The sequence below is a fragment of the Montipora foliosa genome, chromosome 4 (genome assembly GCF_036669935.1).
Source record: "Montipora foliosa isolate CH-2021 chromosome 4, ASM3666993v2, whole genome shotgun sequence".
Taxonomy (NCBI): domain Eukaryota; kingdom Metazoa; phylum Cnidaria; class Anthozoa; order Scleractinia; family Acroporidae; genus Montipora; species Montipora foliosa.
In genome coordinates, this window is record NC_090872.1 from 10718190 (window position 1) to 10740689 (window position 22500).

The window sequence follows — 22500 nt, forward strand, 5'->3', positions numbered from 1 at the left end:
AAATATGTAATTTCCACTCTTGACCACCGTCACAGTCGGTCCGTTGTTATCACAACAAGAGTGAAAGTTGGACGCAGCCCAGCCATCACGCGAGGAACAATATAACAACTTCTCGCTGGCGATTGTGATGGGCCCGGTTTCCTTCAACCACTTCACCAATGCTTGGCGTTGTTCTGATGACAAGATCGCAGAATCCTTGAAGAAACTTGCTCTCAGCGCTTTAACTATTCCTTCAATTTGATAAAATTCGGCCTCGGCCAGTAACTCCACGCGAATTATCTCGTCTTTAGGCACAAGAAGCTGCCCAGTGCGAAGATAATTCAGGATATGCCGGAAGTGAGTTCCATCGCGATCAATGAAGTAAGTTCCATCCTCGCTTGGCTTTGTGTCAAATCTTCCTGAAAACATGGCATGTAGCATTGAACCTGGCATAAACGTGATGAAAGGAAAGCGTATAAGCGTCGGGCAAAACAGGAAACATTGTCGCATCCGGAAACAAAACTGAATGTTGCAGAACTGCAAATGTTTCATGTTAATTAAGCCACCTGGCAGACATAATTTTTCAGTTGTGAGAAGGAAAGAATCTCTGAAGCATTTCAAAAACACACATGTATTTGCTTTCGAAAAATGCTTCCACTCAACACAGCGATTTTTCCTTGTTTAGCCGAGGATCTATTATTAGAAAGGTCTAGAATGGCCTCGGTCTTTGATAACATTAGGTTTTAGTATACAATTCATGATTCTTCCGAGTCCTTGACAAGATAATTGAACGTAATTATTTATTCCAAATCACCTGGATCTTTATTCAGGGTTACCAAACTGGTTGAGAAAAGGTGGCCGCCGATATCGAGTTTCACCTTTTTCGGGAAATGATTTCTTGCTGTCTCATCATGAGCTTCATTTCCCTTGCGAACTCTTCTCGTCTCGCGGTTTGAAATGTCGACGTCTTTGACGCGTTTCTCGGCATCCTGAAGCGCTTCGTTGCTGCGAGAACTAATTTCTTTCGCCGAGTTACGCGATGAAGACATCTTCCCTGACACAAAGAGATCGTAAATCGATTCTCGGAGAATTGTGTAAAATATTCACGCTAGACGTGAAAAAGTGATATTGACATATTAAGGACGTTCGCGCCAAAATCTTCCTACGGTGAGATTTTCTTCATTTCTCGCCTAGAGTTAGGTCATAAAGTACTTACTCCAAAAATGAAAAAAAAAATGGGGGTCACCGACTTTGTTTCGGAGAAAATGGCAGTGGAAAAATGCCTTAATTTCGAGAAATCGGTCATAATAGCGAGATGTAGGCTCATCTGCTCATCCATCGAAAATCATAAAAATAAACTGTTGGAGTGAAAGTTTCCATGCATAGGCTTTTAGGAGTGAGATTTTTAGATAATTGTATGCCGCTAGGGATGTGGTGAACAGTAGAGTTCGTCCTCGACGAGTGTTTTCGTAAGCTCTATCCGTTGCAACCACTACCGGAATTCGATGGCACGAGGAAAGAAAATGTTAAAAAAAGATAACTTCTTACGGTGAGAATTTTTTTATTTCATCATATTTTGTAGATAGTAAGTAAAGTAAGTGATTCATGATTTAAAAAATAGGGGTCACCGATGATCTGAACGAGTAAAATCGATGTGATTTTGCAAAGCTCATGGAAAAGTTCGTTTGTCACGCTTTTGCGTGACCTGTCGGGCAAGGACTGGAACCCAACAGAGGATCGATCGTTGAAGAGATGAAAGGTTTTTACCGAAAAAAAAACCTTTTTCGAGCATAGCAACGACGTTTTAAGCAGGGGTCATCTTCATTTGGTTGGTTTTTTGTATAATATCTCCCCATTGCCGTCATGCTCATCCTCTGGAGCGTGTTTTTTGTGAAATTCAATCGCTGATAGTTTCCACGCAGGTCCGTACTATTCAAGCGGACGAGGACGAAAATACTCCTCAATTTTCACGAAAGTAAAGGAAAAGAACTTTAAAAACATGCATTCACTTGGAACTTAAGTTCGTAGGGTAATAAAAACATTAAAAAGAAATAGCCCCATTAAATTTACGCAAGGGTTCGTCCACGACTTTTCCAAACTTTCAGCCACTGGTCTACTCGATCAGCTACCTTTTCCCGAGCTTTTCCATCCTCCCGCTCACTTCTCTTTGAAGTTTCATGATGATTCGGAAATAAATGTGCCATTCTTTTGCCGGCCTGTAATTTTTTCCTCGGCGTTTTTTTCGCCATGTTATTTTAACTGATGCTCGAAAAATTTGTATGAAAGCCAAGTAGACTAGTGCACGACTGATAAAACCTCGCGAATATCAGTCGTGCAGTAGTCTACTTGACTTTCATAAATATTTTAAATCAATTTTGACTGATCACGATCTTCTCTGATCCAACGCTGTGCAAGACTTACCGTCCACGGTTTTTGCAAAGGTTTTAAAACCTCAACTTCACTAATACTCAAAGTAATGCGTGACATATTACAGTCGCGTTACATGCGCAGCAACGTTGCGCACAAACAATTAGCGCGAACGTCCTTAAGATATTGCCAGCAAACGATATCGAAAAATGGAAAACATTTAACAATAATTGGACGCGGTTGAGCAAAATATCGTAATTTATCAGTGGCGAGCAGATCAATTATTTGCCGAAGCCGAAGGCTGAGGCAAGTAATTGATCCGCGAGACACTGGGCGAGGCAACTTAAAAAGCACAAGACTGGCCCTCATCGAATGGCTGAAGCGCGGCCAGAGGAAATGATTTCTAGCCAGATATATAAATTTATTTTATTTTATGGTTTTCTATTTACTTATGGTGAAAATAAATTATATCTGTGGTTAAAGACCTCACTTATGCTCACGTAACAATGAACAAGCAAAGCATACTTCAAGCATATCTAAGTAAAACTGTGTACGAATCCCTTGGCCTCCTACCAATGTGTCCCGGGTTCGATTCCCAGACTTGGCGTCATATGTGGGTTGAGTTTGTTGGTTTTCTACTCTGCACCGAGAGGTTTTTTCCCGGGTACTCTGGTCCACTTACAGTGTCCCCAATTGGTGCTTCAGCGCCAGAAGAACTAGACACTTAAATAAAGTTCCTTTTTAGTTCCTTTCCTTGGCCAACGTTAACATGAAGTGTGTTTTATACTATTTATAGTGACGTATCCACTGGATAAAAATATCAAGCCTCAGAACAACCGGAGCTTGTCTTGGTTCCAACATCATTTGGATGGCTGGCGGAGCTACAAATGCGATGTTAAACGAGTACGAGTTGGACATACGGAAAGGGTTTTCGTGTGATATGGCCGAATGTTTTTCGCCTTGTCTAGCTTATATAGACGCAAGCTTTGTCGAATGGTTTGAAATTTCCTTATCTCCCACAACTCGGCCTGTGTAGAGGCATTCATCATTGTAGCAGTCAAAAGGTTAATGAATACGAGTAAAGCGACTGTCCTTGACAGGGGTCCTCGCAGTTGCAAGTCATTAAAAAATGACCCTTCACATTTTTGCTCTTATTCCCATCACGGGTATATTTTTGAGGTCAATCGAAACCGGTATTTTCCCACGGCAGAATGTCGAGAGTTATACCAGTGTTAAAAAAAGGATTTTAATCAGACCTTAATAACAATCGACCGATATGAGTTCGACCAGTTGTTTCCAAGATTCTCAAGAAAACCATTTAACTTCCAATCAGAGTTTCCGTTTTGTCCGTAGCATACTTTTAAGCGCCTTGTTTTGCTGGCTGCAACGCTCATTGCCAGCGACCTTTGAAAAAATAGTATGTTTGGGTCCTCGCCATGCGTAGTACTTGAATAGTGTTTTAGCTGAAAAGTCATAATTGCGCAAAATCCGTTGATTACTTAGAGCATTTAATCACTTTAGTAACCGGGAAAATAAATTAGTTTCGAGCAGACGAAGCTGTTGATTTTTTTTTTGGTGTTTTCCTTTCGATCGTTCAGTTAGGAAAGTACAGTCTCGATGCTTAATTAATAAGCTGAAGGTATTTGAACATCACCTTGCACCTTGTCTCTTTACTGTACATGGTAAAAAGACAGAAATCTCACTCTGAAATACTGCTTCAGGGGCACCCAACGAAATGGAGTCTTTTAATTTTGTTGGAAAAAAGGTCTTCCGCACTCCCAGGATGTCCCAGCTCCCAGCAAGATAGAGAGGGAAACTCCCAGCCAGCCGACTTCCCAGCATTACTAAAGCGCTCCACAAGTTTTTTTTTTCTCAACATGCGAAAAGTTGAACCAGCGGTAACCTTATTGTAAACGAGTTCTCCTCCAGTCTCCCCCAGTTTCTGTTCTCATCCACCCAGCAGGGATTGAATTAAAGCTTCCTAGCGAAAGAGTATGAAAATTAATAACTTGCCAGCCAGCTAAATTTCCACTGCGAAACAGGTATTTTGCGGAAGGCCTTCTGCTACGTTCTCGCGTGACGTGTCGCGTGACGTTTTTTAAGCGTGACAAACAGGCGTGCTGTACACTCATTCCCAGTTCGCTCTCAGGTGCTGTGCTGTGCTGTGCTTCTGATGTGAGGAAAGGCTTAGAAAATTACCGTAAAGGCAAAATCTTAACACAACGATTACACGGAATCGGTTGGGTGACACTTTGCTTATTACTAAACCTTGAATTTTATCCTTAATGCAAAGTCGGTGATGCTGGCCTTTGTGGGTAAGTAAGCTTACCAATCAATGAAGATGAAGTTTGCTTGTCAGAATTTTAATTCATTTGCGCCTTGCTTTGTTTTTTCCTTCAAGTTTAAGTTATGTACAATTAACCTTAAGAGGTATCTACTGTCTCAGGCTTAAAAGGCATTTCTAAATAAATGATATTCTCATGGTGGAAAATATCCTGGAAATATCAGATTTGATATTCACTAAACGCGGGCAATATGTTACTGAAGGATTTTTTTTCAACTTACAGCGTTTTAGGAATTTTCGGCACTTAAGTAGCTGATAGCACACTGATTTTATGTAAGCTTGCTTATTGCAATGTAATTTTTGTAATAATTATATCATTATAGGTTTATACTTCATGCTGTTGGCAAAGGCTCTTGTCATTGCACAAGGTAATTATTTTCCTTTGTGAACTGTAGATATATGCTGTGTGTAGATTTGTTACTGTTATTAAAGGCCCACATTTTTTTGCCTAGAGTGCATTGGGAATCTAATGTTAAATTACAGCTAGATACATTTCGTTTTGAGGATACTACTTTTTTGAAGTGAAAGCACATCACTACAGTGAGCTTCTGGAAAATGTGGACCTTTAAAGTAGTGATAAATGCGCCAGATTTTGATGTGATTATACATACATGCATGCATGCATGCATGTATGCATGCATGCATACATACATACATACATACTTACTTACTTAATTGACCACTCCCTATAAGGGCTTTTCAGGGCCAATGAAACACAATCACAACAGAACAGAACATTCAGCAACAACTGTTAATTATATAAGAATCCCAACTGGCTGCAGGCAAAGCAGTTGGCTATTTACAAGTGCAGCTGAGAAGTTGAACCAGGGAGTCTACCAGGAACAAATTCAACCAGTGGTCAGACTTAACCACTGGGCCACCCTGCCTCTCCCATTTATCCAAGCGGATTCAAATTTTGCTCAGATAATAAGGAGTTTAAAGGGGTTGCGCAGTTCGTTTTACCATTTACTTGCCCCTTCTCGCTATACAACTTAACATTAACTCAGAAATTATTTTTTAAACAGCGCAAACCAATTCTTGTGACGAGAAATTGCCTGTTGAGCATAGTTTACTTATTAATTCAAGGCAATTAATTCAATGTAAGTAACTTAATTTAATCAAGTCAATTAATTTAATTAAGTCAATTTAATCAAGTTAATTAATTCAATTTAATTAATTCAAGTTAAGTCAAGTTACAAACAATTTGGATCAACTTTTAAAAACTGTTAGGCTGAACAGTTTTCAAAAACTCTAATTCACAATCCATTTTAATCTTCTTCAATTTTCCCTATCGTTTGTCTCCTTTTGTATTTGCTGCCTTATGCAAACCTTCTTTCAATGTTCTATGTAGTTATTTCTATGTTTTGCTTGATTTGGTTGCCAGTTTCTGATCGCTAAATTTGGCTAAATTTCGTGACACAGCCCCTTAAAGCATAAAGGTCTGTTTAAACGGTGTCAACATTTGACCAAAAGTTGAATGGATGTTGGGCAAATGTTGGACGCAAAAACAAAGTTGTGTAGATCGAGGCCGTTCAAAGGGTTCCAACATTGCACCAGCAAAAGAACCAACACTTTTGTGAAATTTGATTGTGAGGGACTAAGAACTAGAAACCAGACTCTCTTGTCCAGATAAACTATTTGCCGCTATATTGATTTGGCGATCGTGGAGCATGCGTGTGTTCTACAGCAATATTGTTGAACAGAGTGTTCACACGGCTTCAACACCATTCAACATTTTCGAGGACAAAGGAAAAGTTGAATCGATGTTGAATGATAGTTTAACCCATTGACAAGTACAAATGTCTGGCGTTAGACAGAGTAAAATACGTCTGACTGGTTTAGGCCGGTTTAGGTGTTGAAGGGTTAAACCAATTTAAACTTGATACGACACGCTTTCAACAATGTTGGACGACTTGTTCAAATGCACCGAACTTTTGGTTCAACAAAGTGTTGAATGCATGTTGAAGCAAATGTTGAAACCGTTTAAACGGGCCTTAAGACATGTTTGAACCATGGAAGAATCTGAAAGTGAATACTTCGCATGCCAGGACAGTTATCTCTCCCAGATTTTAAAAAAGTAATCGTCTTTTATCATCAAAAGATACCTTAGTAGCAGGTTGCCGGTTCCTGTCCATGGCTCAAAAACCGCGCACCAGTGGCTCAGTTGGTTGAGCATAGGGGTGCCATGCAGGAGATCGTGAGTTCGACTCTGGCCAGACCAACACTTGGCAGGGCTTCTGATAGGGTGCAAAAAAAAAATGGAAATCATGCGGCACTTTTAAGTCTCACTATGCGGCAAGAAAGGCCTATTATGCGGCAAATTATGCAATTTCATTTTACCGGTGGTTGTTTGATCTAAGGGGAGCACAATCCATTCCTTGCTGCTCAAGAACATATTTGAGCACAATGGAATGATGAAAAAATCTGAAATAAATCATTTGTTGCTTCCTTCTTAATTATTGAAATCAGAGGTGGCTAATTTGCTGAATGATTTAGTGTCACATGACTCAGCTTCAAGGAGCTATAGTTGTCCACCACAAACTTTCGAAGATGATGAACCAATTGTGCAAAACAAAAGACCATTGTCAACGTGAAATGATTCTTTGGAGTACTTTCTTGCCCTGTTTTTTGCCAAATTGTATACAGAGAGGTGCGATTTTTTTCCTGTGAAGAACTCTGCACTAGGTGTTTTATTTGTTTCAGTAAAAGAAAATACAACACATTACAAGCGATGATGCAGTAGTTTTCACGCCACATATCTTCAGAGAATATGTAAATGATTGTGATTGGTTTATTTAGAAAAATGGCTTGTTGTCAATGAGCAGTCGCTTACCATAAAAAACCAGCACCAGGTCCCCAACAAGTAAAATGACGTGTAGAAAGCCAGTTTGTTGGTTCGTTGGTTCTTTCCAGTTTTTGGTGTCTTTTGAAAGCTAAAATGGCTTGAGATAACGTTTAAATTATCAGAGAACTCACGAAAAAGCGAGATTTGCGTGAATTGTGCGATTTTGTACAAATTATGCGATTTTTTGCGATTTTAAGTTTATTATGTGAAATTGCAACCTCGCATAGTATCAGAACCCCTGACTCAGGGTCTTAAAAGAATTGAGGAGAAATTGCTGCCTTTGTAATTACATTCACAAATGGTCAGACTCAAGTCTTCTCGGATTAAGGACTATGAACCCGTGAAGAGAAGGGGGGTGGGGGGCAGACCCCTGGTGTTGTGGTCCATCCTCCTTTCATATACCGGGTCCATGCTTGGGTTGGGTGGGTTGATGAGATCAAAATGCACTGATCACGGCTGCCAGAGGTGCCTTTACAAGCTGACGTCCGATCTTACCCTAGAGAAAGAATAGAAAACTGTCATAATACTTTTAGCTTCTAGCTTAAGCTCCCTAACCACCCAGGGGTATCCTCATCCCACATTGCATGGCTTCTTAGAGGATTGTCTGCCATGTTAATGTATCATTCCCTTACCAATTATTAAATAAATGTGTATATTTGAAGACATGTGTGCGTGTTGTGGACGAAATGCAGAAGTAATCTTTGCACTGTAGCTGGTCAATTTAAGCAATTGCCTCCTATCAGCTATTTCCATATAACCCGCAATGCGTTTTGTTTTCTCTGCAAATTTTACATTAACTATTGTTTTCAAATGCACTTGGAAATAGTTGACAATAGTTTATGCAAAATTTGTGGGGAAAACAAAGTGCATTGCGGGTTGTATGAAAGTCTCTAATTGACACCTGAAAAATTCAGGTGACTTCAGCGGGATTTGAACCCGTGACCTCTGTGATGCCAGTGTAATGATCTGCCAACTGAACTATGAAACCACTCAGTAGGCAGCAGGTCAATTTGTTGGACTGTATACACCCTTTTAATAAGTCTAATATATTCCGTTTTCCGCTAATGACGTCGAACTCTTGCTTTCAAATTTTATTTAGGAATGCACAAAAGCCTAAAACTTTTCCGATTTCTTTTCTTGTTTGAAGCCTTAGTACATTTCTGAATAAATTTTAAAAGCATGAGTTTGACGTCATTAGCGGAAGACGGCATATATTAGACTTATTAAAAGGGTGTATAAGAGACAATAATAATTGCTTAAATTATTCATTAAGTTTGAGGATCACTTGTCAGTTTTTGTCCCTTACCAATAATATGTTGCGTTCATTTCTAAATGGCAAACTGAAAAATCATAAAAAGTCTACTCACACAAAGCCAATTCTTGCTTCAGATTTATTGGCCTAGTAATACTTATTGTACAGTTACTGATTATTCTGAGATCACATCAAAATCTTGTTGTTGGCATACCCATATTGTGCAGAAAAATGTAGTAGAAGAGGATAAAATTTAATATTCTTTGAAGTATAGCTAATGACAATAGACTTGATTACAAATCAACGTACATAATTTATATGACAGGTGACCCTAGAATAAAAATGATGATGATAATAATAATTATAATATTATTATTGTAAAGTTATATGTCAAATTTGACAAAATTCTATGTTGTTTTTTGTGAGAGTCAAGGGAAAAATTTCTTGGAGCAGAGTAGACAACCAACAAACTCATCCATTATGGTTTGGAGTTCAAGAGTCGTGCACTCACCACTGTGTTAACACTGCTGGCAAGTCAATTTTACATTACAGCATTTCTGGTGGCTTTTTGTATGCCACCAGTAATGTGCTTTAGACCATTTCAGGATACTTATCTGCCTTTGCAAATATTATTTAGGACTATGCCCTGTTCATGATTTCTCAAAAGATTTGTGAGCAGAGTTGATGCAATAACAAGTGCGATTGTGAAATCCACCCAGAACCGTTGGTGTATGAAACTTGTAATTTCTCTGCTCTAAGACAGTTTTTCAGTTACTCTCCATTCCTTCTCATGTTGTGAACTAGCAGTTGAATTGATTTGATTTCATGGTCACATTGTACATTTTTGCTTAAGTTGCTCCATTCGGTTCTTAGCAAAATGGGGCTTTGAGGAGCTCCTATACATGGAAACTTGTCAGCTGTTGCAGTCCATTTTGTATTTTTCAGATTGTTCTTTGAATATGACTCTGAATGCTCCAAAGTCCCCCTCGGAAAGTGAATTTGTCACCTCACACTACCCCAATGGTTTTCCCGTAAACAAGACTTGTGGATGGTTCATCAAGGCTCCAGAGGGTTACATTATTAAGCTCAACTTTACAGAATCTTTTTTGAACTTTCCTTTTGATAGTGTTCATGTTTATGATGTTTTTGATGAGGAAAGGTCAGACCACAGCCTTATCAATCTTATCAGATTTTATCCAAAAATCATATCTCGTTCGCGGGTCATCTACATTTTATTCAAGAACAACAAGACGTATGCCATTAGGAACCAGATAAAGGCCATTTACAAGGCTTTCAAATCAGGTACTTGAGGATAATTAATTTTTTATCATTTGTCTTTATCATTGCTTTAATCATTATAATAATAGTTGTTATCATCATCATCATCATCATCATCATCATCATCATCATCATCATCATCATCATCATCATCATCATTCATGGATATCACCAATGACATCAATATTTTTCCCTAAATAAGCAGATTATGACAGTTTGGGGATGCAAGGAATAATATAATAACTTGATGAGTTTGGTCGAGCACTGGACTTACTGTGCGGGAGGTTGCGGGATCAAACTCCAGCCAGACTAACACTTAGGGTGCGTTCGATTGACCGTATTCCGGAATAAGAATGCGTGGAATATAAGGTAGAAATCCTTCGCTTTTACGGTGATTCACATAAAAATTGTCAAACATCCACTAAAATGCTATTTTAAACATATGTTTGTTGTCCTTGCTGCTTCGAAGCGCGCCAAACATACCGTTTTAATCATCACCCCTCGTATTCTTATTCCGGAATAGGGTCAATCGAACGCACCCTTAGGGTCTTTAAATAACTGAGGAGAAAGTGTTGCCTTTGAAATGACATGTGAAAAGCGCTAGAATCTCTAATTTTCTCAGATGAGGATGATAAAGCATAGACCCCTTCTCACAACTCTTCAATGTTAATAGCCGTGTGGGACGAAAAAAGGAACCATACACTGTTTGCAAAGAGTAGGGAGTTCCCATTTTTGTGGTCTGTTCTCTGTGGTATACCATGGTTGGGAGGGAGGGTAAATGCTAGGTACAATTTAAGCAATAGAGGACTTTTTCCATGTTTACGTTAGCCTCATCTAAACACGAGGGGGAGTTGGGAGAATTCAAGTCAGTTATGCAAACAGAGGAGCAGGGGTGGTGTAGTGGTGAGAACACTCACCTCCAACCAATGTGGCCCGTGTTCTATTCCCGGTCCCGGTGTGTTGAGTTTGTTGTTGGTTCTCTCCTTGCTCCGAGAGGTTTTTGTCTGGATACTCTGGTTTTCCCCTCTCCTCTAAAACCAACTCTGCCAAATTCCAATTCGAGCCGGAATGCACGGATACATGTGGAACAAGCTCCCAAGCACTCTTAAGGTGTTCCATGGGTAAACAAATTCCATTTTTCATTTTCCCGAGAAATCAAGGTTTGCATAACTGTTGAGAATTCTCCCAACTCCCCCGAGTGTTTGGATGAGGCTATGTAAACACAGAAACAGGTCATCCATGTTAACAAATGAAGGAAAATGCTAGTTTTTTTAGTTGATACACGCCCATAATTATTTCCTACCAGCCAATTAAAACGTGCGTCTCACAACACAACCAATCAAAATTTGTGTGATGTCACAGCCCGGTTTACGTACTCTCATCTAAACACAGATATTGACCAATGGGAGTGCACGTACTATTCTAATTATTTTATAAAATCTAATATAAAATCTAACAATCTAATATAAAATCGAGTAAAGAACGATATGACGATGATGATGACATGCATCATGAAGGATCTATTTATTTTTTCCTTGACTCGAACTTCTCTGCAGTCTTGAAGGAAAGGTTTAAGCAATAGAGGACGTTTTCCGTCTTTCCAAAGCCTCATCTAAACTTGGGGAGGAGTTGGGAGAATTTGAGACAGTTATGCAAATCCTCGACTACGTCTCAGGTTTGCATAACTGTCAAGAATTCTCCCAACTTCCCCATGTGTTTAGATGAGGCATGGAAACACGAAAAAAAAGTCCTCAGCTCTATTGCTTTTATAAAGTATTTGTCAAAGATAATTGGACAAATGAAGGAAAATTCTTGATTGAAACAAATTTTCTTGATACAGGCTCATATTTCCTACCAGCCAATCAAAACGCGCGTCTGACGGCGCATAACCAATCAAAATTCGTGTGATGTCACAGCCGTGTTTCCATACTCTCATCTAAACACAGCTATTGACCAATGACAGTGCGCGTACCATAAAGGGTAAAGGTCGTTTTTTGATCAGAACCATCTTGTTTGTGATATTATGATTATCTTATCAATGAAGGAATTTCACTTTGCCATTTTCGAATGGCAAAGGGATCTGTGACGTGAAGATACGTGTTTGTGACATCATAGGTGTTTTTGGCATATTAGGATGCATTGATAGTAAATTTCAAGAAGAAAATGACAATTCTGAAAAGATCTATCTCGATGAGGTTTACCCATTTGAACCACAAAGTGGTACTATGATAAAAAAATCACTTCCCTTTTTCTTCAGATTTTCAAAGTGTGATTGCTTAAAATTTGACAGGCAAATTTTGAACTTTGATTTTTATCCAAAGGCTGTTTATTTTGAGTGTAAGTTTTGGATTTCATGGTCCGTCATTAATCAAGTTCAAAACTGATCGATTGGACCTCAGAGGGTTGGATCTAGGTAAAGGTGATGTCATTTACTCACTAGCTTAAAATTTCATCTTGCAAACCCAGCTTATTATACATGCAAAACACCAGTTTTAAAGTCTGAAAACTCCCTTGCTGCATATTAATTTACCCGTGTACACACGCATTGCATTCTTAAATTGTTGAGTCTTTGACGTCATTTTCTCCTCGATCTCGCTCTCTCAAGATTTTAAAGTTAGTAATGGCGAACCATTAACCATTAAATCCCAGTTAAAATAATTGTGATATTATGATTATCTTATCAATGAGGGAATTTCACTTTGCCATTTTCGAATGGCAAAGGGATCTGTGACGTGAAGATACGTGTTTGTGACATCATAGGTGTTTTTGGCATATTAGGATGCATTGATAGTAAATTTCAAGAAGAAAATGGCAATTCTGAAAAGATCTATCTCGATGAGGTTTACCCATTTGAACCACAAAGTGGTACTATGATAAAAAAATCACTTCCCTTTTTCTTCAGATTTTCAAAGTGTGATTGCGTAACTCCTTTGACGTCATTTTCTCTTCGATCCAGCTCTCAAGATTTTAAAGTTATAGTAATGGCGGACCATTTAATAGGAAAATTCCAGTTAAAATAAACATGTGTCTTTTTGAAATCAAAGCTTAAAACTTGGGTCACTTAGTGTTTAGTTAACCGAGTTTTGTACTCCAAAGAAAAAAAAAAGAATTGATTTTTTGGCAATAGCAGAAGGTGCTAAAGGGGAAACTGTGTGTCATTTTGTGACGTCAAAGCAAAGTACATGTACTATAAATCAGAAAATACATCCACCGTACCCAAGGATCGGTTGTCTGGAAATCCTTTTATTTATTTAGTTATTTTTTCCATTTCTTTTGACAGGAAAGTTATGTTCCCCTACGAATACTGCCGAAGAGAATGGGAACATTTTGCTGACAAGCCCGTCGGGTATTATAAAAACCCCAGGATTTCCAAAGGGGTATACTGATACTTCAGTGCGTGATTGCTTCTGGAAGATAATTGCCCCCGAAGGAAAACTGGTCCGGGTAACATTCATTACGTTTCAGATACACGTCGATAATCGAGTAAACATAATGGATGACTGGAATAGGTGGTATCCTTGGTATATTTATCGTTTAACGCCTTGGCACTCGTTCACCGTTTACTCCACCGGACGTCAGCTTGGTATTCAATTTAATGGAATCAATGGTGATGGCGAAAATCATGGTGCCGGATTTATGGCAAACTACACAATGGTGCCTGCGGGAGGTACAGAGAACCACGTAACGGTTTATGATCATCTCGCCACAAGGAAGACTTGCCCACAAAACTGGTGGCTTAATTAACACTCTGGCGCCAGTTGTTCAAAAGCTGGATAACGCTATCCACCGGATAAATCACTATCCATTGGACAGCGCAATCGGTTTCGCCAATTGATCATGACTTATCCACTGGATAGTGATTTCTCCGGCGGATAGTGCTTCTATCCTTTAAATTCTTGGGTTTCACTAACGTGATCAACGGCCATGTTTTTCAAGGAAGTTAGGATAATAATAGCTTTCAAATTCTCGGAGGATTGGATCGGGACACCAACATGGCCGCCATTTTATTGTTTGGGACCCCAACATGGCCGCCATTTCATTGTTTGGGAACACCAACATGGCGGCCGTGACGTCATGTGAAATCCAAGAATAGCTTGCGTAGCTGGCGGTATTTTGTCGCCAAAGGCGAATAAACGGACGGCGAAGTCGCGCGCGGAGAATGGGGAGAGGCACTGTGAAATACCAGCACCCTCCCCATTCTCCGCGCGGCTTTAGCCTCTCGCGCTAACAATTACCGCCAGCTACGGAGCCTATCGTTTGAACAAGTGGGGCCTGATCGTGAGATGAACGGAACCTGTATAAAGGATGAAGGGGCAACCTCGTTCCCAGGGCTTTTCGCCGCCAAGAGTAGGACGGCGGTGAAGAGCCCTGGGAACGAGGTTGGTAAAGGAACTGTGGTGCGTTGTCGGTGGGGGATTAAAGCGCGAAAATTTGGTTTACGCGTTTCAATAAAACGGTTTGCCATTAAGTGTCGTAAATACCAACATAATTACTTCGACCAATCATGGCAGATGCAAACAGCGCAATGAACCAATCCAAATTTGCAGAAATTCTATGGAACTTGCTCAAAGCGCGGGAAAAATCGGACGTGCAAGTCGCGATAGGGTTTGGTTTTCCTGCTCATTGGTTGATAAACTGGCGTGAGATTTTTAACCAATCACTAAGCGTAGGAATTGCAATCACGTAATTACTTTCAACACGGCGACAGTCCTTTGAAACTGCTCTAAAGGTCGACTTAACCACTGATGAAACGGCTGACTTATCGAGCGTTAGCCCTTCGTCAGGTGGTACCAGTAGAAAAGCAGATGGTAGGGATTTTAAGCAACGGCCTCAGCAGCGCCATGAGACAAGAATATTAGGCCCGTTTTAAACGTCACATTTTACATGTGCAGAATCTAATGCAAATGAGCGAAAACAATAGATTTTTCTCATTTGCATTCGATTCGGCACATGTAAAATGCGACTTTTAAAATGGGCCTTACTGGTTAAATAAGACCAGGAATTGTCCTGCACACGCTAGACGTATTCTGCCACCGGTTGTTGGCAACCCTATTTTATAACTTCATTTTTTTGGCTGGTCATCCGGCTCGCAGCATTTGTAAACCATGATGAATTGATCAGGCTTCGAAAGTTCACTGCTAATTCCTTCTTTTCCTTACTCATTAGATTTGTCAGATACCTGTGAGCTAAGCAAGAACACTACTGTTCGCATGAGCGGCGAAGGTCGGAGCTTTTCGTCCCCAGGGTATCCAAGAAACCCAGGGGTTGGGACATGCACTTGGAACATCTCTGTACCCCAGGGGGAATATGTGAAGCTCACCTTTTGGAGATTTGAAGGACCGTGCTACCTGAGCTATGCAGAAGTATTCGATGTGACAAACGCAACGAGCAAGTTACTAACAAAGTCCTGTGGAAGTACACTCTTCAACCAGCAGGTATTGTACTCTAACGGGAATAATTTGCTGGTTAGGTACTCGTCGGCCTTTCCTTCAAACACTACTAGTGGATTTACGGCGACGTATGAAGCTGTGAAGTATCGCCCAGCCCTGTACTCTTGTATCGAACCTACTCATGAATCCAGTATTCGCCTTTCTCAAAATGGAAGTGACTTTGCTAGCTTCGATTATCCGCTTCCTTATCCCAACAACGCAAAGTGCTCGTGGTTGATTGAAGCTCCTATCGGACACGTTGTCCAGTTAAAGTTCCATACATTTGTCTTACAAGAATCGCAAGATTGCCAGGCAGACTATGTAGATGTCAAAGAGGGATTTGGTAGTGAGTCGCCGGCGTCGATTGGCAGATTTTGTGGCAGGTCTCTCCCTCCTGTTCTTCAATCAAAGTACCACAAAATGTATGTGGATTTTGAATCGGACATCTTGGAAAGATATCCTGGTTTTCGTGCAAGTTATTACTTTGTCCCTGACCGTAAGTAATTGTCAACATCATATTGGATGAATGCGTTGGGTTGAATTTCAAAGGAAGTAGACTCTTGGCAAGATAATTCAATTTGCATTTTCCTTTTGGGCCGACTTTTGCGTCGTTTATTTGGTCATACCGTGTCAGCAGCCAGTTTGTAGCTTTGTCTACACTGCGCAGCTAATAGAAGACTAAGAAAAAGAACGCGTATAATTTATCACTTACGCGGAGTCTCTCATAGAGCGGTTTTCAAATGAGTGTCGTAAAACCAAAACCAAAGTAATTACTTTGGCCAATCAAAAAGGATGGAGACAATCCGTTAAACCAATCAAAACTCGAAGTAATTACACGTAGCCGACACAAAGCGCGGGAAAATGTGGACGCGCGAGAAACGATTAGTTTTGGTTTCACTTCTGATTGGTTGAAAAAATGGCGCCAGAACTTTGAACCAATCACTCAGTGAAGTAATATAAACCAAAGCAATTCGCTAATTACTTTCGACACTCAATTGAAAACCGCTCTGTGTCCCTCATAGTTGGAATTAAGTACATTTTGATGATTTTTGAGGGAGGATAACCTTAGAAACGCAGGAAAACCTTGGGAGCAGGGTCGAAAACCAGCACAAACTCAGCGCATTGATGGCAATAAACAGCATTTAAATAGGCCTTATTCGCGATGGCCGCCATGTTGGTTTTCAAATTGTCATGCAAATTAGCCATGTGTTATGCTGGGGGGCAAACATTGGAAAAAAGGCAAATTGCGGAAAATCGGCTCGTCGAGATATTGAAGTAATATTGCTTAAAGTCCATTTTAGTATTTAGAATTATTAGAAGGTATTTAGTACCTTTTATAACAATTTTATATCTTTTGATTGCCTTTGACAGTTTGTCTTTCCACTTCGTTAGCTACTCATTTTTCACTAAAAAACGTCGAAGTAACTTGTGTAATCATTCTATTTTACTATTTAGGTGATAAACATTCAGTGAACGTGAAACAAATCATCTTTGCGGCTAAGATGTTTCGTTATAACCTCTCGAACTTGTGTTGTTTGCCCCCTCAGAAGTGTGTAGCTAATTTGCATGATAATAGCAAATCCAGTATGGCGGCCATCGTGAATAAGGTCTATTCCTTCTACAATGGTGGGAGGCGAGTGCCTCCCTCAGGCCAACAACACGAGGTATTCCCACTTGGTCACTTTCCAGGGATTATCCTCGTTTGTAAGACTTAGGTGAACAAATGGGAACGCTGTTTTCCTGGACGATGCAGAAAAATAAATTGAGGGTCGTTCGCCTCAAGATAGGATGAGGGGAGAGAACACATCTCCATGCCCCGTGACAGTTTTTTCAATCTGTTTTAAGCTTTCGTGCCATACTGTGAAGGTTGTTTTGGTCTCGAACCCATGGCCGCGCAGTCATTGATCAATTATAACTAACCAATCAGGTGTCTTCCTTAAAATCCCCTCATCTTCTCTTGTTCACCGCCAATTTACGTGCTCATCATCATCATCATATGATCATCACGATAATTGTCATCATCATCATCATCATCGTTATTTTCATTAGAGCGACTTTTATATGACCTTGAGAAAGTAACGTAAAAACAGAACGTAAACAAAACTGCAAAACATTTAATTGGCTAATCGAACGAAAACAAGCAAGAGAGCGCGAATTTTCATCTCTCTGTGGAACTTTCCGGAAAGTTTCGCTTTGACGTCATTTGAAATGCAGTAATGTGATTGGGCAATCGAACTGTTTACTGCCTGGCGGGAATAAGGAGGAATATTGTTTTAATCTTGCCATACATTGGCCCGTGAAACAAATTGCGAATACTTCTTCAAGTTATCATCGTCGTCATCATCATCATCGTCATCATCATCATCGTCGTCGTCGTCGTCGTCGTCGTCATTAGGGAGCTTAAGATCTACGACGACGACGTCGACGAAAACGCCAGAAAACAATGATATCATTGGTTAAAAGAGCATAAATAATCGTGCTGCACGTGCGGCACGGATTTTAGCTCATATTTTTGCGGTTCTCTGGGTGACGACGACGTGAAATCACTAAATTTTAGGTTTTGACGACAACGTGAGCATGCAAGAGAGGATCTTTCATTCTCTATTTTCAGTCTGAAACCGCTCGTACCAATTTATTTTTAGGATACTTCGCCCACATTGTACGAAGTGAACGAGATGCAATAATCGCGAAAGACTTTTACTAGAGCTAAGCTCTATTTTGAGCTGACGTTTTCGTCGACGTCGCCGTCGTAGATCTTAAGCTCCCTATTATGATCATCAGCATCATCATCATCATCGTCATTTCATCATCATTCACTACATCGTCGTCGTCATCATTGTCATCATCGTCATCGTCATGATCGTCATCATCATCGTCGTCATGATCGTCATCATTATCGTCGTCATCATCGTCATCATCATCGTCGTCGTTATCATTGTCGTCATCATCATCTTCGTCGTCATTATCATTATCATCGTCACCATCATACACCTTATTCCAAAATGGCCGCCATTTTAGTATTCTTTTGTTTCCATGCAAATTGGCCCTTATGGCCTCGCTTTCAAACGTAAAATTCAATAGAATATTTAACCTTGAACGAGGCCATCAGGGCCATCTTGCATGGAAACAAAAGAATACTAAAATGGTCGCCATTTTGAAATAAGGTGTATTATCGTCTTTATTGTCACCATCATTATTTTCAACCAGCTACAGTACTCACTTTTCAATTTGCTTTCGATTTCAGCGGCTCTTGGACCATGCAATCAAGACGGAGTTGACAATATAATAGCGCTTTCCGGTGCATCAGGAAAAATTTTCTCTCCTCGATATCCTCCTTTCCCTTTCCCTCAGAACATCTCGTGTACTTGGATAATTACAGTGCCCGAGGGACAATTCGTGAAGTTGCGGGCCACCGGAATTGAACAAGACTCGGGTTGTTTTCTCGTTTCAATTCGCGATGGTCGACATTTGACGAGTCCTTTGGTGACATCGTTTTGTAAGGGGGATGGGTTCATACTTCCGATGACGTACTTTTCCAGCGGGCGCTATCTTTTGGTTCGGTATCACTCTCCATCGCGGTTTTGGTGGTTCACGGCTGAATTTGAGGCCGTAAAACAATGTAAGATTCTGTGTGCACCAGTTAATTTCGTCAACAAGAAGCTTCAGGGAAAACTATATCTGCTCAATAGCAATATTTCTTTTTTACAAGTATTGACGTCACAGGTCTTTTGATGGTTAAATTTGCCAACCACGGAACAAAAGAAGTCAATGTTTCAACAGCCAATTAGGTTCTGGTTGGCATATGAATAACAATTGGTGACGTCACGAGAAATATTGCTATAGCCCTTATGTGTGATGACGTCTGACTAGCTAATTTCACCACCAAGCCTCGAATTAAAAAATCAGACTTCTCCCAAAGGAGAAAACTTGTATAGAAAACCCATGTGCGAACAGTATTGCACGTCCAGATAATTTTGTGCAAACGAGGCTTGGTGGTGAATTTTTTAGTATATGCCGTCATCGTGCACAAGGCCTACTTATGGCGGTGAAACTCGCTTATCTAGATGGCGGCCTGGGGAAACTGCTTCAACGCTCGTTTTTTTGAAAAAGCGATTCCGAAACCGTTTGCCATCGTTTCAGGCGTGTTGAAACATGTTGAATCGAAGTTGAATCGAAGTTGAATCGATGTTGAATGAGTTGAAAAGCCTATTGGAACCGTTTGCTAATCCCAGCGGTCAAGATCGTTCGATATCGTTCAACTTGAAAACCGAAAGGATATTGAAGCAAATGTTGGAGCCCTTTGCTCGGGCCTTTAGTTCATGGGCGAGGCTAAATCGCGTGGGTGGGTGGTGTGTCGTGGGTCGTGGGTCCCCCTCATTGCTCGGTCCAAATTTGTCTTATGTCTTAGGTCTTGTCTGTTTCTAGAATTTCCAGTCGTTGATTAAAAAAAGGGTTAGGGTTAGGGTTAGGGACTCACGACCCACGACCCACGACTCACGACCCACGCCGATTAGACACTCTCTTAGTTCATGGATCACTGTAGTACGGTCCGGAATTCGTTGTCGTTGTTTCAAATAACATTTTGTACACTGAGCTGCAGTTGTTTACACTGCATCGCTGTATTTCGTAATTTGTAATAATACTCTACATTGTCATTTGGAGCACTGTATCACAGTTTCGTTTCTGTTAAAATTGCATTGAAATATTTTCTACTGTAACACACCCAGACACAGACGTCACGGTTTCTCGCTTTTGCTTTTCTTTTCTTTTTTTAGAAGCATTCATCCCAAAAAGCATATGTCGATACTAATTTTTGCAACGCCAGCTCGCAACTCTTACACGTGTTTTTCAAACGTTGTGTAGTGTGTGACATCTCAGTCACAACTTGTCCTTGTTTTCTGTTTGAATCACGGTTTATTAGTGCTACATCTAAGACAAGCATAACGAATAGCCCATTTCCGAGTTGCTCCATGACTTAGTTTCAAAGCGAGTCCTGGTGCACAACCATTCAAATGGAAGTAAGTTGCGTATTCTTCTGTAAATCAAACTCATTTCCCTTTAAGTAGTTTAGCACCAAGACTCACTTCGAAACCAAGACAAACAGCAACTCGAAAATGGTCTATTAATTCTAGCAGTATGAGATTCAGTTAGTTATCGATTTATCAATGATTATTACCGGAGGAGGTAATCGTATGGGGCTTTACAATCAAGTAATTTTTATGAATTTTTGTCTTTTTTCCGAATTTATTAGTTTAGTGGTATAAAATTGGACAACAGGGTGAAGTATTTTCTTGCTTACGTTACAATTTTGGAGCTTTTTAGTTTGAACCCTTCTTTGGACAATGGGAATGATTTTAAAAAAGTATACATTTTTGACACTTGCGTCGCACAGTAAATAAAACACGAAGCTTTGTAACTCTGCTATGGTCTTGTTCACTGGAAATTAATCAGGAAGCGTGACCAGATCAAACCCAGATAGCTTTACGAGAGGATTATATCAGAGACCACAAACAAATCCGATTTTGAGTCGGGTGGAGGTACTATCTTCCAGACGAGACTGATCAGGTGACTCGTCACGTGACCTGATTAATTTCTCTGTGATCGCTATAGCAGGGTTTTCTTTCTGTACCGTGTAGTTTCGAAAATTCGTAACGTTTTCTAAAAAATCATTACATGAGCGGTGATCTTTCTTTTTTGTTTCAGTGCCTGCCTCTTATTCCTGCACTAGAAAGAGGCGCAACATTGATTTGACGTCTCCCACTGGAACCCTGGCCAGCTACAACTACCCGCTCTCTTACGACGATCAGGGCTCGTGTATCTGGAAAATTTCCGTGGGCAGTGGTAGTTTCAAGCGGATTGCGCTGTCCTTTGATGTATTTAATCTATCGGACACTGGTACAGCATGTTTGGATTACGTGGGGATAGGAGAGTCTAAATTGGATATCAATAGGGCAAGTACGAGGAAATATTGCGGATCTAAGAAGCCCCCTTTAGTTACTTCAGACCGCGGGGAACTTTATGTTTGGTTTTTCGCCAGTGGCAAAACGAGGCATCCCGGATTTCAAGCGACATACAAGACGGAAGGTGGGTAATCGTTTATCAATCTTGCTGGTCTGTGGTTTGTTCCATCAGGGCTATGGATCGCAATCAAGTTACCAAAAATTTTATAGGCCAATCATAACCCCTAACGTCAAGCTAACCACGAGAAACTCGGAGCTAAATCACTTTGGCTGACGTTATACACGGGGGAACTCCGTGCGAGCAAACAACATCCGTCTCGCTCTGGCAATCTGAGTTGTTGACAACGTGGCCAATCAGTACTGAGCGTAAAAGCAATGTGAAACCATAGCAAGCTTTTTTTCATATGACTTAACGGTGCCGCGGGACGTTTGAGTCTGCCTCATTAATTCCGACTGGAAGACAATTCTGCTTTCATGTGAACATTTCTTTTTAAATGAAAACTAAGAATCCGGCGATCCTTGGTTTCCTCCGGTATTTGTAATATTCCAATATCTTTTTGCTTTATACCTCAGACTTCAAGGGGCCCCCTGTACTCACCCGGGGGGGGGGGGGGGCGTTACCATTTTTACAGAAACAATTTCGAGCCCCATGGCTGTCCCGGATGAAAAGGGGGGATCAGGTACCGGTAAGATTGACTGACACATTTCTTCGTTTCCCCAGTGTCCCCAGTCGGAGTTGGGATCATCGTGGCTTGCTGTCTTGGAGGAACGATTTTGTTTATTGTCATAGGAAGTATTGCTTTTAAGTATTTGAAATGGCGGAAACGTGAGTCGCATGCCGGAAACAGTGCAAGGGAAGGATTTCACCAACTGTATAACGAAAAATTTGAAAGCGCATCTCTCTAACGGTCAGCTGTCGTTGCATCCTTTTGTCTTGCAACAGAAAAGGGAAACGACATGGACGAGTGTTTCAGCGGTATGAAGGATCTGTTTTTACACTTTTATAAGCGCAACCGGGCACCATTTTAGTTTCTTTTCGTTTGTGA

At 40.4% G+C, this 22500-nt stretch overlaps 1 protein-coding gene and 1 pseudogene across 1 annotated transcript in view; one reads left to right on the forward strand and one right to left on the reverse strand.

The window, feature by feature from the left end:
• The window catches only part of LOC137999794 (uncharacterized), a 9252-nt pseudogene extending 6502 nt beyond the window's left edge, over positions 1–2750 (reverse strand).
• Positions 222–22500, forward strand: part of LOC137999793 (tolloid-like protein 2) — a 25650-nt gene continuing 3371 nt past the window's right edge. The window contains exons 1-9 of the mRNA XM_068845708.1: positions 222–360; positions 3143–4661; positions 5014–5058; positions 9733–10089; positions 13346–13732; positions 15232–15990; positions 18739–19113; positions 21198–21578; positions 22176–22500. The exon at positions 22176–22500 is cut by the window's right edge and continues 3371 nt beyond it. Of these exons, the coding sequence (XP_068701809.1) occupies positions 4646–4661; positions 5014–5058; positions 9733–10089; positions 13346–13732; positions 15232–15990; positions 18739–19113; positions 21198–21578; positions 22176–22360 (2505 nt within the window). The 5' untranslated portion in view covers positions 222–360; positions 3143–4645 and the 3' untranslated portion in view covers positions 22361–22500. The remainder of the gene's footprint in view (positions 361–3142; positions 4662–5013; positions 5059–9732; positions 10090–13345; positions 13733–15231; positions 15991–18738; positions 19114–21197; positions 21579–22175) is intronic.